Source organism: Anser brachyrhynchus (genome assembly GCF_964034855.1).
Source record: "Anser brachyrhynchus genome assembly, chromosome: 7".
NCBI lineage: Eukaryota > Metazoa > Chordata > Aves > Anseriformes > Anatidae > Anser > Anser brachyrhynchus.
In genome coordinates, this window is record NC_137701.1 from 17,492,516 (window position 1) to 17,511,073 (window position 18,558).

General features: G+C 38.3%; 2 protein-coding genes across 8 annotated transcripts in view; both read left to right on the top strand.

The window, feature by feature from the left end:
• SESTD1 (SEC14 and spectrin domain containing 1) overlaps positions 1-1,710 on the top strand; it is a 53,839-nt gene extending 52,129 nt beyond the window's left edge. For all 6 annotated transcript variants that reach the window (XM_080600578.1, XM_080600579.1, XM_080600577.1 and 3 more), the window contains one exon: positions 957-1,710. In XM_080600578.1, coding sequence (XP_080456704.1) covers positions 957-1,086 — 130 coding nt within the window. In that variant the 3' untranslated portion in view covers positions 1,087-1,710. The remainder of the gene's footprint in view (positions 1-956) is intronic.
• An 11,671-nt stretch (positions 1,711-13,381) lies between these two features.
• CCDC141 (coiled-coil domain containing 141) overlaps positions 13,382-18,558 on the top strand; it is an 84,385-nt gene continuing 79,208 nt past the window's right edge. The window contains exons 1-3 of one of the 2 annotated variants that reach the window (XM_080599476.1): positions 13,382-13,530; positions 13,754-13,923; positions 15,839-15,909. The gene's annotated coding sequence lies outside the window, so the exon portion shown is untranslated. Of the gene's footprint in view, positions 13,531-13,753; positions 13,924-13,959; positions 14,502-15,838; positions 15,910-18,558 lie in introns of those variants that run through there. The other variant, XM_080599477.1, reaches the window with a different exon arrangement.

An 18,558-nucleotide genomic window follows, 5' to 3' on the forward strand; every position in this document is an offset into this window, starting at 1 on the left:
AAAATTGCAAAGGGTTCAGCCATTAGTACAAATAATTTTTAAAATGTAGGGATAAAGAAAATGTCATAAAATGCCTGCAGGCATACTTCTTTAGTCTTCATTTTGGACTTAGGTCAGTGTCTTCTTGAAAGTCCGGGTCACTGTTCCCTGTCCTATTCATGGCTTTTAATCTGCATCAAACAAAATGTCTGCCCTTATTTGCGATCACATTTGCAGCTGTGCAATCTATTGTATTTCTGGAGATCCCAAGTCAAACTAGTCAACTTCCATATGGAATAACTTTTCTGTCAGTTTATGTCCATACCCCACTCAATCCCAAGTCCTTTGTCCAGCCACCATTTCCTCTGTGCTTCATAATTAGATTTGATACCTGCTCTTCTGAAAGATTTCTTCTGTTCAAATCCTGGCTTTGCTGACAGCTCAGCTAGTGGTTTCCCTAACATTTCAGCTCTCTTTTGTTATATTTAAATAGGAGAAATCTGATTTAACAGCCATGTGTTCTTTTCAATTTGAGAGAGAGATTATATAATATGACTGTCAGCATGTGGCCGATTTCATATATAGAGTCCTTCAATAAAGCAGCAATTGTATAACCTCAGTCAGAATTCATGTATAGACAGATTTCCTTGATTGTCATAGTATTAAAAACTGCAAGACTGGGTTGGAGAATGGAGATGAAAATAGTGTTGGGAAGTCTCTAGTAGAGCTTACAGAATGGTGCCCTGCTGTTTAGAGAATATTTTGGATGTAAGAGGGTCATTTGCTATTTTATAGTAATTTCATCAGGATTGCCAGACAAGTCTCATCACTGCATCTACAAAGCTTTTTAAAGGTAGTTTTTAAATTTCAAGAGAAAAAGTGCCTATTTTCCTTATGTTTCTTGTTTTATAGATTGTCATTCACATGTATATTTGCACAGTCTAACTTGTCGCTGATTTCTTTTTTGTCTTTTTTAGTTCTGAGCAGTACTTCGGGAGCCCAAGTGATATGGCGTCTGCAGCAGAACACATTAGAGAGAAGATGAAGCTAGTTAGCCTGAAAAAGCAGCAGCTGAGACAACCAGAAGTCACTACCCCAGAGAGCTAATACTGACCCTTGTCTATCAATTCATAATAGGACTTCAGTTTGTAATCCAGCATGTTGTTTGCATATTACAGAATTTGGCATAATATATTAAAATGCATTTCACAGCTGTTATGTCTCATCTTTTTTTCAAAGTAAATGTTCTCAGCATCTTAACATTGTACATCTATCAAGCCATAATTATTTAACATGCTATGAAACCATAGATTCCAAGTATCGTATGAAAAGGAACTGTAAACTTTGCACTGAAATTTGCTGTAAAGCTTTATCTGACCTGTCAGCTGCTTCTTAGTTAAACAGCTGATGCAAGCTTTGAATGGTGCTAATGAAAGTGTTAGGAGTTCCATATTACAAAATTGTAGTTCTTTGCTTCCCCCTATGCCCAGGTGATGTGGTAATTTTAGACTGTAGGTAAAGTACCTGCAGTGTAGACAGTGGTGACCCTATAATTTTAAGATTTTAATTTGAAATACTTTAAAATAAAAGAGATCATTTATTGTGCCAGTATGCAACCTACCCATCAAATCTTTGGTATATCAGATTCATTAAACATATGTTTTCCTATTTGTATTGATAATGTATTAAAAGCTGTTTGTGCTTAATAAAAATCATCTTTTTAAAATCTAATATAAATCTGTTCTGGCCTGTGTTCCCAAATGTTATTGTTATATTTTGTGATAAATGGTAGTAAACACCCTCACTTCCCCAATATATTTACGCCTCATTTTTGTTATGAACTTTGTTATGAATTCTTTAACACTGTACCTGTAGGAGGAACTGCTCTAAACAATTATTATACAGGAGTGAGAGGCTGTGCCTTTTTTTTTTTTTTCTGATAGCAGAACTCACACAAAGCTAAGATACTATGTGCCTAAGTCAGTGTTTTATTAACAATAGTTGTCTTCCCAGGTAAGACTGATATACATCTCTTGTGCTTTATTTTTAGGTCTTGTTTCTTTTTGAATTGGGAATCTTGAATAATGTGAATGCCCTTGGTGTGTAGTACCTTTGAGGTTAAAGATGTTTGTCTAATATGAAATTGTTAACATGATGTTTGTAAACATTGTAAAACCATGAGATTAGTCATAAAGTGAAATTTATTAAGGGAAGGGAATTGGATTGAAACAAAATCAGCTGTGTGCTTAATTTAGCTAACTTCTTACTCTTCAGGACTTAACCTGCATAACTTGAATATTATATTTGCTGGAAGGTGGTGTGGTATCTGACCATTTTAGAATACTGTGAGGAACAAACAACTAGATCTAAGCGTATTGTGTTGTCATCTAACTATATTGTGCTCACAGTAAAGATCAGTGCCTGCAGGAAAAGAACATTTTATTGCTCACTAGGTTTTCTTGATGCATCTGTCATTCAAATGTTGTATTTACTTGTCTCAGTTTTTTCCATATTTTTTCCACAGGAAAGTGATGCGTCAAATAAAGCAATTTCTCTTCAAACACAACAACAAAACATTCGAAATCAATGGTTTCTCTTTGATAAAGTGATAAAGGTATTTTTTTGCCCCTCTCAGGGTATTTTGGCAGAGGAAATCCAATTATTCTTCTGATGCATTTGATGTAGTACTGCAGTATTACATTAATACTAGCTTAAAATCAACTGTAGTTTCACAGACCTTTTTTATATAGACTTTTTCAATGTAATAATTTAAAATTGGATTTGGTTGTTCAATTCTCTTTGAGAAAGCTGCTGACACTGTTGCTAATGTTTGGATGAGATAACTTTATTCTGAAACATCCAAAACAAGAAAAATCTGATATTTAATACAAAATGCAAACACAAAAGTAAACTAAGACTATAGTCATTAATAAGCACTGTCTCCAATTCTGCATCATTTGTTTATAAACTGAATTAGTTACAGTAGTTAATGGTCTGCACTATGAAGTCCTGTTAAAATAGTAGCTTATAATGAGTATGTATTACAAATTATAACATATTTGCAAGGTTTTTATTTTTATTCTGTCAAGGGGCATAACATGCAAAAAGAGAGCAGTATCAGCGGCTTCTGACTCATTCACGTGACTGCTGTGTGCACAGCTTGTAACTGATGACTGTTCACCCTAATAACACTGATGTTAATTGTGGCTCCATGTATGAAGTCCAGTCTTGAGGCTGTTCTTATTTGTCATCCGGCATTCCTGGAGCCCAGTGGAATTCTGACTTTCATCTTATTGTCTCTAATCAAGCCTCTGATATGACACCTTGGGCTATGCCAGCTTTGTCTCTCCCTCTCTGCTCTCCTTTCCTTCCTCTCTGGAATTCCTTGCCTTTAGGGAAATCAGTGGCTAGTAAAGCGCTATTTTACCAGCACTTGTGATTTTTTTTCTAATTTTCCATGCCTCAGGAGAGATAGCAGTGGCTTTCTAGGTCATGTTGCATGGATCTGCCAGATATTTCTGAATACTTCCTGTGAACTCTGAGGCTTCCTGTCCTACTGAAAAAAATGGAATAAACACCATCCATTAAGAATGCTGTTAAGTGTAACAGATTCTTGTGCTGGTCTTAGCTAACTCATTGTCTACAGTTGTACTTGCTACCGAACCTTTAGAAATATACAACCCATAAGGGCTCACAACCTAAAATGAAACAGAGAAATGCTAAAATGTAAAACTGTACTTAAGTAATCTGTTGTAATTTAGCTGTGCAGGAACTGCTGCAGGCAGTAGTGTTGACTGATGGTGACTCTTGCTACGCACTTAGAGTAGCTTTCTGATAGCAAAAACATTGCAAGCATCGAAGTTCGAAAGGATAGAAATAAGATATTTTTAATATAATTGACTTGCACTGAGGTGAGGGATACAGTGCTACATGTAAAATGGGGAGATACAAGTGGAATACAGAAGGATTATCGTTATTGCAAGTGAACTGTGATTAATGACTTGAAAGTGATGAGGTCAGCCCTGTTCCATGGTCAATATGGAACATGTACTTATGAAGTCAATAACAAGAATTTTTATGTTCCTGTGAGCCAACTTTGGATGTATTTGAAATGTTTCAAGATATTTTATTTCTGCTAATGTAATCCTGAGTGTTTTTTGTGACAATGAACAGAGCAACAGCATTGATAGTTGTCATTCATTTTTAATAGGGTGTCAGTTAGATAGGTGGTCTTATCAAAATGCCTATACCTGTTAAGTTCTTGTAATTGTGAAGTATGTACGGACATTCATTTCCATAAAAATGATTAATTCTATTTACTTGTTAGCTTTGTATTGTAATTAGGAGGACTAGTGGGATTATTTTTTTCTTGGGGGGCAGGGGGAAACAGGTTTGGAGCACAGTCTTGTATAGTAGGCGTGACTGACTTAGCATTCACATAGAGTTACTCTGGAGGTACAGCAGAGGATGGAGAAAGGTTGTGTGTGTAGTGGGGTTGTATAGCACTTTTTATACAATCATACTAGCCTAGGGATATCCCTATCAGCTGGGAGCAAGATAGGGGAAGATTTTTCTAAGCCAGTTTATTTAAAAAAAAAAAAAAAAGGTAAAATTGTGACGAGGACACTTTTGTAAGCTGAGGTTGTTGTGGGCTTTCAACAACACTAACATTGTAAATATTTTGCTACCTTCAGTTTCCTAAATTCTTCAAAAAGGATTTTTTAAAATAGTGTTGGAATTATTAGGAAGGAGGAAGAGTAGAAGCTTTTGTTGCTACAGTTTTTTGTAGCTACAGTTGAAATACTAGGTGTGTTGAATAGCACATTACTTGAAGTCAGGAGCTAAAATGCTGGGGAAATGGAGATAAAAGAAAAGGTCTGTGATTCCTGCTTTCAAAGTCTAGCTTCCATATATCTCTCGAGACTCTTGGAATAGTGAAAAGAGACAGCAGTTTAGAAGTGCTCAGTTAAGTAAGATTTCTGCTCATTTTCTTAAATGAGAACAGAAGGTTGGTCTAAGCAGTCAGGATCTCAGCCCATAAACATATAAAAGTTGTAAAAGTGAACTTAAGAGCCAAAAACTGTTAAGAGTATCTGAATTTAAATACATTCTTCCACCAAGGTAATTAATTCACTATCTGTCATCTTTTTTCATGTTAGTGGAAAAGTGGTGTACTCCAAAAAAATTACAAAGATGTGAATAGTGTTAAGTAGTGCATTATGGAGATTCAAAATGAATACAGACTGGAAACAAGTAGACCGATTCTCTTCTGTATTGTGCCCCTTCTCTTCTGTATTGTGCCCCTTCCTTCATTTCCTAATATGCAGCAACCAAAGTGCTAGCTACTGCAGAGCTGCAGGTCTGTCATTTTAAAAATAAAAATTAATTCTCACAAGCATTCCACTTCTGTTTCCTGCACTGAATAGTTCATCATTATGGTACTGATGCTTTTCTGTCAAGACTTTATCTTAATTGAAAGCTCTATTAAAAATAGACTGATTATATACCTTTTGCAAGGATATGGAGTTCAGGAGTTCTTCAAGATATTTTTCATCTGATGCTTTTAGCAAGTAACATTTTTGTGAAGATTTATTGTCTGTGGATATACAGCTGAGAATAAATACCCACTCAAAATGAGTTTGATTTCCAGCTTCTTGCAGGTCCCTTTGTACAAATCTTAGATACATGGTAGCTTAGAACCATTTCTCTGTGACTTTATATGGGTGGCAATTTTAAATATAACAATCAATATTTTACTTATCTGCAAGCCTCTTAGCTGTTTTGCAGACAGCTAGCCACTGACTACTCTCATGCAATACTGATACAAGCTCCTGTCAGGAAATATCTCTTGTACCTTGGAGATGTATGTAAATAGAAGGAACATTATATGCTATGTAAAATATTCTTCTGATTTATTAAGCTCAAATATCTCTGCTTAAAATGTCTGAGTAGACCTAATGTATAATGTAATTATCCTTGGCTTCTAACACTTCGTATGTAACAGTCTTTCTCTGGTAAGGCTGATTTAGCTTCAGATCACCTGTAAGTCTTCTATAGTAAACTGTGCCACTATCTGGATATGACCAAAATTATCTGTGTGACCGCTTTTCACAGCTAGCTAACATAGGTTCTTTTATGGAAGTACAAATATACTGAGCTCCACTGAGGATCCGAACATTACATATCCCAATCTTGTTCTGTCTGTTCTGCTGCAATTACTGTCACAATCGGAAAGCAACATGTATGTTAAGCAAATTAAAAAAAAATAATCAAAAAGTGGTCCCATGGTAGCTGTGGGTCCTGGAACAGGCACAGTAAGCAGATGCTTGGGCAGTTCACTATTGGTATATATCACATGTTAGAATAAGACTGACAGCTCAGTGCGGAAGAGGCTCAAGGCTTTGTGAAGTACTGAGAATCACTGGCTCCATATGAACAGATGAAAATGCTCACTAACAATGTACCTATAGGTTGGGCCTTAAAAACTTTCAGTTTGTTCCCACATCTTAAACAAAACACTAATTCTAATAATCTATGCTCAAGATGTTTATAGGAAAAGAGGGAGTGAATAATCAGTGCAACAGATTACCTTTCAATTCTATTTTCCCAAAGGAATTCGATAAGGGTGAGTAGAGATCTCAGATACATCCATGAGCGAATAGTGCAAGACCTGAGGTGATTCAGGCTAACAGAAAGGTTTTGATGTCATGGAAATATGTAAGAACATATGTAGAAAGATGTTGTCCAGGGAAAAATAATGATCTTTGTGGTGATGATGATTAGGAATGGGATTGACATGAAAGATTCTCAAACAGCAGTAATTAAAGTTCTGGATTCAATAGTCTGGAAACACTGGGGGATCTCCACTGATAGCAATCTTTAAGAACAGTTAGGACATATATGTGCCAAGAAATTGTCACTCCTCACCATGCAGGTGAGGGGTCTGGAGAACAAGTCTTAGGAGGAGCGGCTGAGGGAGCTGGGCTTGTTCAGCCTGGAGAAGAGGAGGCTCAGGGGTGACCTTATCGCTCTCTACAGGTACCTTAAAGGAGGCTGTAGTGAGGTGGGGGTTGGTCTATTCTCCCATGTGCCTGGTGACAGGATGAGGGGGAATGGGCTAAAGTTGTGCCAGGGGAGGTTTAGGTTGGATATTAGGAAGAACTTCTTTACTGAAAGGGTTGTTAGGCATTGGAATGGGCTGCCCAGGGAGGTGGTTGAGTCACCATCCCTGGAGGTCTTTAAGAGACGTTTAGATGTTGAGCTTAGGGATATGGTTTAGTGGAGGACTTGTTAGTGTTAGCTCAGAGGTTGGACTCGGTGATCTTGAAGGTCTCTTCCAACCTAGACGATTCTGTGAAGAAAATTGCAGGGTTGGTGTAGTTTGGTCCCTCCTTTTGAAACTAGCCCTGTTTGTGACTTTGATTCTGTATTGAAGGAACTGGTAGATCATTCTTGGATTAATTAAAAGTGCAGTTTCTACTTTGATTCCTAAATCATAGCATCAGTTTTAGATGCTCTCACCAACCCCAAGTTTTATTTTCAAAAACAGCTAACAACTTCCAGCTACACAGAACCCAAAAGGAAGTGTCACTCAGCTGTTTCACTGGTGTGATGGTAAAAGTTAAATTTTAGAAATGAAATGGAGAGTGAAGTTTATCTTAACAGTAAGAACAGCTTCTTAGAGACACTGATGGGAGACCCATTACTCAAGACACTTTACATCAGAACAAAGTATGAACAAATACTTCACCTCTCAAAAATCCGGATTTTTACTTGTTACTGTTATCTTTTTTTTTCAGAATTAGTCAATGCATTAATTTCAGTGGTGTAACTTTTAGACGTTTCACTTATGCAAGGTTTGTAGTATATGGTTTACCATCTCATTTGGCGGGATTTATTTTCCATGTTCGCTATTCGTTTTCTAAATAAGAGTTGCAGATGCTGGGCAAGTGACAGCACATTCCCATTGTCATTGCTGACTTTCCAGGCATGCATGGATTGCTGATGTTCCCTGTGCCTCAGGGGACTGGAGGTTGCAGAGCTCTGGTGGGTTGGAGAGCTCCATTAAGACATTTGTCTAAAGTATAATGCCAGGATTTATTTTTATTAAAGCCCTTGGCAAGTTGTAAGTAACACTTAAAATTCCGTTCTCTTAAGGATTTTTGGACTGCTAGGAAAAAGAGTAGCTTTCATGGTGTTTTGAGCATTTTCACAGACATACACAGCATGGTTACTGGATATTTATTATGGTTGTGTGGTGATGTGGGCCTGACTTTCAGAGAGACTTGGGGACAAGCCATGTTCTAAAACTGGTACTAAGTGCAGACTGTTCTTTCTGAACACTTGTATGCAGCTCTGCATGCCTCTATTGGATGATAGATAAGTGCAAGCTAGGCTCAGCAGGGTGAAGATTGTACAATGTATTCAACACATCTGACTGCTGCTCCACTTATCTGCAGTGATGATGTGAATGTGATGCCCCACTGTCTGTTTTATATCGCTTGCTGCCTTTCAGAGCACGGCCTTCCTCTCCAAAACAAATGTATACAAAGACACACAGTAAGGTGGTCAGCTGTAGCCAGGGTTTTTATTACTGCTTTTCTTGAAATGGCATAAAAAGACTGCTGTGAGCTACATGCTCAATGAGCCTTGTAAGGTTTTCATTTTTCTCCATCATATATGGCCAATTTGTTAGGTGGCAGCCATTTGTAGACATCATTTCATGCTGCGTTACCTCTGCAGGACCAATCATTTCTGAAGAAGCCATGGCTTCTGCTCCTGCAGGTAACAGAAATGTGAACTTCTGGGGTTCACCTTGGTATTGTTAGCTGTGGCCCCTTCTCTAAGTATTGTTTTGTTTCCCGGGCCTGATCAGAGAGATGTCCACATTTCTACTGCTAAATTTTCTTCTCTGCTAACGGTTTTGCAAAAGACCTTGCAAGTGATCCAATGTATATTTTAAAGAGTTCTTCCATTGTTCCCACGGAAGAATTGGTTGAAATGGTTCATACTTCCAGTGAGTGTGTGCGCGCATGCCTGTGTTGGGAGGGGATGACAGCTGAGTTCCGTGCTTCACAGGGGTGCTAGGAAGGAAACCTCATTAACGTTTGGGAGTGGGTGAGATGTTATAGTCATGGAAGTCACGTACGTGCACACAGGATATAAAAATACAGCTGAAATCATTTTCATTTTAGAGCAATGAGGTGATGGGTTTTTTATCCTATATATGGTAGTGAAATCTGAGGAGCAGTAGTTAGCAAAAAGAAAGGAGGGGAAAACCATGCACATGTAATAAAACCAGTTGGTGAACTGAAGGGTTTTATCTGCAATGAAAACATTTATACAAAACATATAGTGTCAAACAGGTGGGCTGTAAGGATGTTTGGGAAGATCAAGCTTCTCCCTTGAATGTGGTTAATCAAATATCCTGCAAACAGAATAGATCTAGCACAGCAAGAAAGAGTAACTCAGAGAAAAGGATTTAACTACAGAATATTTAGTAAATATCAAATCAAGTGTTCAAAAAACTATGAATCTTATTAAGCAGTCCTGCACGCCGTTTTTATGCCTGGAACACATCAAGCAAGGTTCTAAAACATGCAGTTCCTGAAGATCCTGTTGCATTGACTAGGTACATCATCTACCTCTGCCTTCTGAAAAGACTTCCATATAATGAAAGGATGACAGGAATTTTCAAGAGTTCGAATTAATTTAGGCCAAGTTCTGGGCTTCTTCACTGAAGTGAGGCTTTTAATCTTTTGATTCTCTCCTGGGACTGCTTATGTTTGATGAAAGCTCTGTCTTGGAATTCAAAAATGAAGGCAGTGAAATAGTTTATTTTTTAACTTCCTCTTGATTTAGCTAAAGAAATAGAAAGCTCACAGTAACTGTATAGCTGGAAAGAAAATAAATCTTTGTAAATCTGATATTCTATCTTGCCACTTTGGCTATGAGGATGATTAAAGATTTTTTTTCAAATCAGAAGTATAATGTATAACACATTGCCCTGAAGATATCCTTGATATCTCCTATAAACCTTCTGTAAAATGTCAGTGGATTTTTAATGTGACCAGTCAAAACCTTGATATGAAAGTTATTTTGCATGATGTGAACTTTACCTCAGCACTCTGGTGATGCTGTTGTTGCCAGTGGGGACACAGTACTGTTCTCAGGCCGTAACATTCAAGTAAATTAATGTGTCATCTGAGATTGTATTCCCCAGTACTATGTCTCAAAGAGTCTAATATTGAAAGTGGGTTAAGGTTAAAAACAAATCAATCACCTCTGTGCAATTTTAAAAATGCAAGGAAGGCTTTTTACATTTGTACTTGATTTGACACTTCCTTCCTGTCCCCAACCCTACTACATATAGAGGACACCCAGTGCTGCTTCGTGTCAGGCTGCAAATTCTGTTTCATGTATAGAGTCTTGCATATATGTTGCCTGCCTTTTGTCACCATACTGTGAAGAAGATCACAGGAGGTTACGCCAGAAAATCTTGCAACCACTGTATCTTTAAACTTCAGTTTGTATCCTTTTTCAAACAGTGATTATTGTCCTGTGCAAATCTGTTTTCAAGTGTGAAATTCAAGGTAATTAAGCAATTCTTGGTCGAGACAGCTGACTGCAGAGCTCATTAGTGGACTGACAATTCAGAAGATACTTGTTTGAGAAACTGGAAAAAGTAGACAAAAATAAAATATTCAGTGATTCACGGGACAAGACTTCTATCAGGAAAAAAGGATCCTGGTCACATTACTGGATGCTCTAAGAAAGTTAAAGCTCTTGGAAAAGATACATCTGAGTAAATGATTTGTTTGATCAATGCTGGTAACCTAAGGTGAAAAGGGTCATAGCTAGAACTTCCGTCTTGCAGGTCTAACAACAACAGAGGGGTCACAGTAAATTTAGTGATCAGGTTTGCAACAATAGTGCAGTTTTGAAGTGAATTTCTGACTCCTTTCACTGCATGTTAGGCTACCAGAGCACTGTTGTGATGTATAAAATTTATTTTTTAGAAGAAAACTAATCTGGAAGCTCAAATCCAAATACGATCTAAATTGTTCCAACTCTCCGAGATCAGGTATTTGACTAATCTGTGTGTCACCTCCCCACAAACTGCTTCAGGTTATTTCTGACATGGTTCTCTTGCTACAAAGGGCAAAGTGCTGTGTATGCCTTCGCACTTACTGTTGGTTGTCAACCTCTAATTCATTCCTGAAGTTCTCAGCTTCTCCTTTCAAACAGCCTTCTGTTTCAAAATGTTTTCCAGTCTTTTCTCTTTCCCATCCCTACTTAAATTCCTTCTTCTCATCACTTTTATTCTTTAAATTGTCCTTTTTTCCTGGTTTTAAACTATTTTACCATGGTGAGAACTATAACTTCCGTCTCCTGCTGAATTCCAAGAGGAGAAACCTGAGGTCCAAAGGTGGCTAATCATTTATTTGTGTGTGGGGAGAAATGAAGTCTTTTAGAAACACAATTAGCTGGCTCCTACTGCCTTCCAAACTATTGTCAATTTCTCCTTCTACAGCTGTGGCTGCTCCTTAAACAACTATTCCCAAACTTGCTTTCCCCAACCCTGTCTCATGGCAGCTTTTAGCAGACCAAGCGAGCTAACTCCTTTTAATCTCCCCTTTCTCCAGTCAGTTCCTCCCTGAGCAGGAAACAGTCACAGGCTCTCATTTCCACCCTGTCCACTCCAGTGGCTGAGGGCAGGGAGAGATGACATCTTTCCAGCAGCCAAGACCTAGGGAGCCAGTGGATACCCCTCAGGAGAAAGGAGAGGAAAAAACATTCTTGAGGTTCTGGAGGAAGATATCAAAACCACTAGCTAAGATATAGGAAAGGTGATGCTGTCCTAAGGATCACACACTCTCACCAGCCAGCCCTTAGATTTCCAGGCCCAGAGCCTTTGGTAGACCACAGGCAAAAATAAAAAAATAAATCATGTTGCCATGCAGACAGTTTGGTCACTATAGTATCATTTGGCAGCAACATGAACTGAGAAGAGGGGTGGGAAGAGAGAGAGAAAAGGAGTCTTGGTACCAAGTTTGTCTACTGAACTGATCCTTTTGCACTGACCCACCTGCTACTGCTGCCAGCAGCATTCATATCCAATGAACTCTGAGCACACAGTCCCAGAACAAGGAACAAATCACCTACTTCTACTGGCATACAGCAGTAGTTTTTGCTGTGGATGGCACATGGTTCTGTAGCGTGCCAATCCACCTTAACTTCAGTTAGTACTGAAAGAGTATTAAGGGGGGAAAAGTTTTTTATTATAGGCAATGCTTCCTAATTTTATGTGGGACTTAAATTATGTACTGTAAAATGCCATCCTTTGTAGGGCATAGGGCATGAAGGGTCACTTAGATAACCTGGGAAGAGAGGGGGCTAATTCTCATGTACTGTAGTCACACCCCAGTTATATTGGGTGTCAGCAGTGAGCGCGCATTTGTTTAACAACCCAGTTCCAGACAAATGGGGTTGCGGGGGGAGAGCTCAATTATTCCTGCTTTTTTACCTCTTGAGTAGATAACACAATTCAGCACCTAAGTGACAGGGACGACAAGGACCTGTTGTGTGCTTGCTGTTTGAGGTACCATGATTTGGAAGATGGAAGTGCATGACTAGAACGTATAGAGGAATGCTAAGCAGCATGAACCTTCAAGTAGCAGAGTTGCACAATATGGAGTTATCTTTTTAAAACAAAACAAAATGCGCCTATTTATAACTTCGCCGATAAATGACTTTTTAAAAAGCCCTCTAAAGTCTCATGGCTCTTAATGCTTGAAATTGAACTACCCTATTGAATCTAGCTTTTCTGGATAAATTCTCCCTAGTATTAGATGTCTAAAGCAATGTGTTATTAGAAGTGGGGCTGTGTAACATACTTTGCTTTGTGCTCTAAATTTATCTTTCTGAAATTTGTGCCTATTTAAATCAACTCTTCCAAACAATAGAAACAACATGGCTTGACTTTTTTCTTTGTGTGTGTGGTTAGTATGTTTATCAATCTATAAAATTAGTCTTGTTAAATAAATGACTCATACAGATCTTTTTTTGGTATAATTGCTCACTGACTACTTTTGAAGAGGTTAAACAGATGTGTCACTCTTAAATGGTAGACCCCAAACCTAGTTACCCTAATGGTATATTTTTGAGCAGTCCATGTGTTTTTTAACTGCTAGTTTTATTTTATGAGTTTAATATATGCATCTATGTGTATAAACATTGACAAATAAAGGGAAATAGTTTTTTAATAAAGCTAATTTGTAAATATAAACCAGAAATTGGCAACATGGAGCATAATTACCTTATTAGCTGGACAGTTTGTAGCTGCCTTCAGACCAGACCTAGGTTACAATCTGCATCTTAATTTTTATTTATTTATTTTTTTTTTTCAGGGAGAAAACGTCGCTTGGCTAACATCTATATTTGGTGCAGGGTGCATACTCTTCTGCACTAACACACCACATCAGGAAGGAATTCAAATGCTCCCAAGGAATTCAGTAACAAAAGTCCCGCTGACTTTCCCTACGTGCATGGGTGAGGGAACACACTAATCCTGTTTAATAAACTGTTCTTTTTCTCCTGCTGTTCATGAAGCCCAAATAACAGATTAATGAGCTATCTAATATCTTTGTTCTCCTGACAGAATTGAATGCACTGGGCCAGTTTTTTGTTTGTTTGTTTGTTTGTTTGTTTTCTGTTGACAGGCTTATACCTGTGAGCTAACTGTTAAAAACTGCTGCATTTTTGTATTCTACAGAGTACAGGTGTTTTGGACAACTCCTGGTGAGATATAAATTTTGAGCTTCCCCTCTGGTGCTGATGTGGAAAGTCCAGTTTCCTCAGAATCATATGGAGAATGAAGGTGGTCTCTGCCATTTCTCCAGTAAACTTAAGAGGACACACAAGTCGCTCTCTCCCACATCCCAGGTGGAATGAGATGTGATTGTTTCATGTTTCACGCTTGGTGTTGTTTTCTTTTTTGTTTAATCTTGTCACCCTATTCAACAGTTAACATTTTCCTTATTTATGTTTTGCCATTACATTGACATTTGAGAAGTCATCAAGTCACTCTTTTCTTTCAGTCTTTCCTGTAGCTGTTATTTTAAGGAAAGTTATAAATCCAGCTTGTGTGTTTATTTTTTTTCTATTGGCTGTGACAGCAGAAATAAAATTAAACTTGCAAAGAAAAATGATACTGAGAAATTAATGTGTTTGGATTTGGAGACATCTGTTCAGATAAGTTGGTTTAGAGATGCATCTGTTAATCAGTCACAGCTGCCAATGTCCTCAGAATTATTGCAGAGACCTGTGTTGCTTGTCCCCCACCCCCTCTGTGATGCCTAGTGAATAAAAATGTAATCGGTCCCTATTTGTCAGCATTCCTTTTTACCCTGTATATGAGTCAAGTAAAGAATAGCAAGACTTTTTTTTTTTTTTTTTGAAAAAACATGTTAGAAATAATGGTCTATTACACAAAATTTGAAGCTGGACTTCTAAATTTAAAGGTTATATGACCGTCCTTAAAATAAGCATGGAGGCTGAAGTGATATAACATGTGGTTGTAAGCCCTAGTTAAATTTGGTGGATCTTTTCTATCATTGAGGAAATAGTAAGGACTTAGGTACTGTTTTGACAAGTGCCAAGTACAAATAGTATGTATACTTTGTGGAACTCAACTAGGGTCCAATAAGAGGGTTACAGGGAAGAGAGTGCTTTGCGATGAAAGAGGAACATGAAAAATTAATGACTAATGGATTGAAAAGTATCAGCTGTTACTGCTTTCCAGGTCTGTTTACTGTATGGGTTGTTTTAAATGTTGTTGTTCTTGGAAGAACATAAATAGTGATTTTGCTCATATACACTGAATTAGCTTAAACTGTTTGCCAGTTTCTTGATCTCTGATACACTCTGATTTTACACAGCAGACTGTTTTGCTTTCACAGAGACACATTCAGTACATCAGGGATCAACCAGGATAACTCTTTTTTGGTCTTTTCTCTGCTTTATGTGACAGTGCTTTTCAAGTAGCTTTTTCTTAATGTGCTGTTTTTTTTTTTGGGTGGTATGAAGTGTCCTTGGGACTGGTGATAATCTAGAGTGAATAGAAGGGTTTTCATTAGGGTGATGTATAGGATGAGTGGAAAGATACAAGCTATAATGCTTAAATATGCTAATATGATTTTAAATAAGATAAATCTGGGAACTGTAAAACAATAATTCAGACATGGATGATGGTTCTTTCTCAACACTTTTTGCTGGGGGTTGTCTCTTATTCCTTGGGTACTCTTTTACAGCTATTTCCCAGCCCTTTACTGGGATTTCTGTGCCTTTTCTTTTTGTAGTATGCAAATATGGCAAAAAAAAAAATAAAAATGGGGGGCCACTGGGGTCGCTGTTTTACACATGCCTTTTCTTAAGCTGATGGACTTGTCACTGACCGGGAAATGGCTTCTGCCCATACTTCAACCATTATCCACCTGAAGTTAATCTCCTTCACCTGGGCTGGCTCTTTCCCTCCCTTACAAATAATAATAACCCTGCTCTCGTTCTCTTCCCTGCTCTGCCTTCTGAGCACTGGGATGACATTTCATGCCCAGCACCCTCTTGTCCTGTCTCTCTTTCCCTGAGTAATGGCTGAGGGTAATGTCTGCAAGTGCTTCCATTTCCTTCTGTTTTCTTGTAGCCTTCACAGCACAGGTCTCTGCAAGAAGCACTTATTTCAGTGTTTTCCCTGTACACATGTCAAAATTGTGATTAGGGTTTCCCTTGCCACTGATAAGATACTCTCCATGTTGAAAGGGAAATGTTTTATCATATTTACCTCTTCAAATCCTTTCTACAGTTGTTACAGATGATACCTGGCATTTCCCACAGAATTCTCCTGAGGAAGCTGGCTGCTCAAGGCTTGAACAGGTGTGCGCTTTGTTTGATTAAAAACTAGCTGGGTGGCTGGACCCAAAGAGGTGTGGTGAATGGAGTTAAATCCATCTGGAGGCTGGTCACTAGTGGTGTCCCCCAGGGCTCAGTACTGGGGACTGTTCTCTTCAGTATATTTATCAATGATCTGGATGAGGATAGTTGAGCGCACCTTCATTAAGTTTGTAGACACAACAAGTTAGGCGTGAGTGTTGATCTATTTGAGGGTAGGAGAGCTTTACAGAAGGATTTGGTTAGGCTGGACTGAGGGGCTAAGGCCAACTGTATGAAGTTCAACAAGGCTACGTGCCTGGTCCTGTACGTGGGGCACAACAAAGCCATGCAATGCTACAGGCTGGAGGAAGAGTGGCTGGAAAGCTGCCTGATGGAAAGGGACCCAGGGGTTTTGTTCAACAGCTTGCTGAACATGAGCCAGCAGAGTGCTCAGGTGGCCAAGAAGGCCAATAGCATCCTGGCTTGTATCAGGAACAGCATAGCCAATAGGACTAGGGAACTTGTCGTCTCCTTGTACTTGATTCTGGTGAGGCTGCATCTTGAATACTGTTTTCAGTTTGGGGCCTGGCGCTACAAGAAGGAAATCAAGGCCCTGGAGTGTACCCAGCGAAGAGCAATGAAGCTGGTCAAGGATCTAGAAAACAAGTCTTATGAGGAGTGGCTGAGGGAGCTGGGGCTGTTTAGCTTGGAGAAGAGAAGGGGCAGGTGAGACCTTATTGTATTTTACAATTACTTTAAAGGGGGTTGTAGTAAGGTGGGGATTGGGCTCTTCTCCCAGGCACCAGGTTATAAGATGAAGATAAATGGCTTCAAGTTATTCTAGGGGAGGTTTAGGTTGTATATTAGGAGAAATGTCTTCACTGAAAGCATTGTGCAGCATTGGAATAGGCTACTTAGGGAAGTGGTTGAGTCACCATCCCTGGAAGACTTCAAGAAACGTGTAGGTTTAGAACTTAATAGCATGGTTTAGTGGTGGACGTTAGTGCTAAGTTAAAGGTTGAACTAGATGATCTTTGAGGTCTTTTCCAACCTGAAAGATTTTGTGATAATTTAGACTACAGAGACCTCACCTTTTCTACTGTTTTCCCAAGATTTTTATCTATTGTTTTTTGTTCATTTCTGTTCATTTGCTCTGTTTTGTTATTTCTTATGGACAGCTGGTGAATGCTACAGTTTCTTTTCATTTTTTCTTGTGTCTTGGAAGACACAGCAGTAGCACAGGGAAAACATTTCTCTTTACTAATGCAGATAACCTGCCTGTTTCTGGCTTCTAGCAGGATTTTTGTTTGTTTCAGACAGAAAGAGATGACAGGTAACTAAACAAGACTGAGAAAAGCATGCTTGTTAAATTTTGTTTCCCTAGACTCAGCTGAAGTGTATTATCATGCAATGCCAAAATTCTTAGATTTTTCTCTCACAGTTGTGCTGTCAGATCCTTTCTGATTCCTTGCTAAAATTTCTCTGTCTGGTACTCTGTCTCATATCTGTCTGTCTCTATCTCATATGCTTTGCTTAAGCCAAATCAATAGAATATCCATGCATTTATTATTAGACATTTTGAATCATTTGACTCTGCTGTTGCCAAAATTGCTTATGGTCAACTTTTTGAGTGGTATTTTTTCCACAATTTTTGGCTGTTAGTACTGCAAAATATGCTTCCTCATTTAACCTGAGTGATAAAAATCTCTTATGCCTGGTTACTCTGAGATGATGGAATGACCCAACTTGTGCCATTAAAAACACTGTTTAAGTGTGCTTGTGAGAAACTCAAGGACACTTCAACATAGTACCAAAATTGGCTGGGAATTCCTCTTATAAGACTAATTAGAGGCCAGGCTATTTTTTCCAGTAAGTTTTTCCGGTAGTCAATCCCTAATTGCTCTCAGTCTTCTCCACAGGTTGGAAAACCCAAAGTCACTGTCTTCTGGAATGTTATTTAGAAACCTTGAGTATTTAATAATTTTTGTACAAGGGATCTATCTTCTAGTCAATCTAAAATAGGGCTTTCTATTCAGCTTTAGTTGTTGAGTTTTCTTCGTGACTATCCTCCAGTTTTTGAGTGGCTGTTAAATTTCAAACTTTTTTTTCTGCCACACCCATTATATGAATACCCACATGAGTCTCATGAATACCTATGTCATGCTTCTTTCAGTGGCAGGTATTCCGGGGCCTCTTGCAGGTATTACAAGAAATTTTAGAAAAGTACATATTTGTTTTCCTGATGGCAGATTGAGGGTTCATGGTTCTCTTTTGGCACAAGAAATAGGTTCTGTTTTGGGAATTGTTCTGTTTTGCCAAGCCTGCTTAGTTCAGCACAAATCACTACAACACACTTCAGATACCCTTTCCAAATTCAAGTTCTGAAGAAAAAATCAGATAAAGATTATAATTTTCCACTAATTGGAGGGAGGAGACAATGAACAAGCAAGCAAAGAAAAAGAAAAGATCTTGACATATCAGTTCAAATTCCCTGTAACTAACTAAGTTTATTCCAGTCCAAAATATTTTATATTTTTCTTCCAGATCTTGGTTTCACTGCAGGTGTCGGTTCTACTCTCCAATTAGCAAATCTAATTTAGATAAAAAAATTTGTGTGTTACTTTTAAACAAATGAAGCAAGCAGATGCTTTG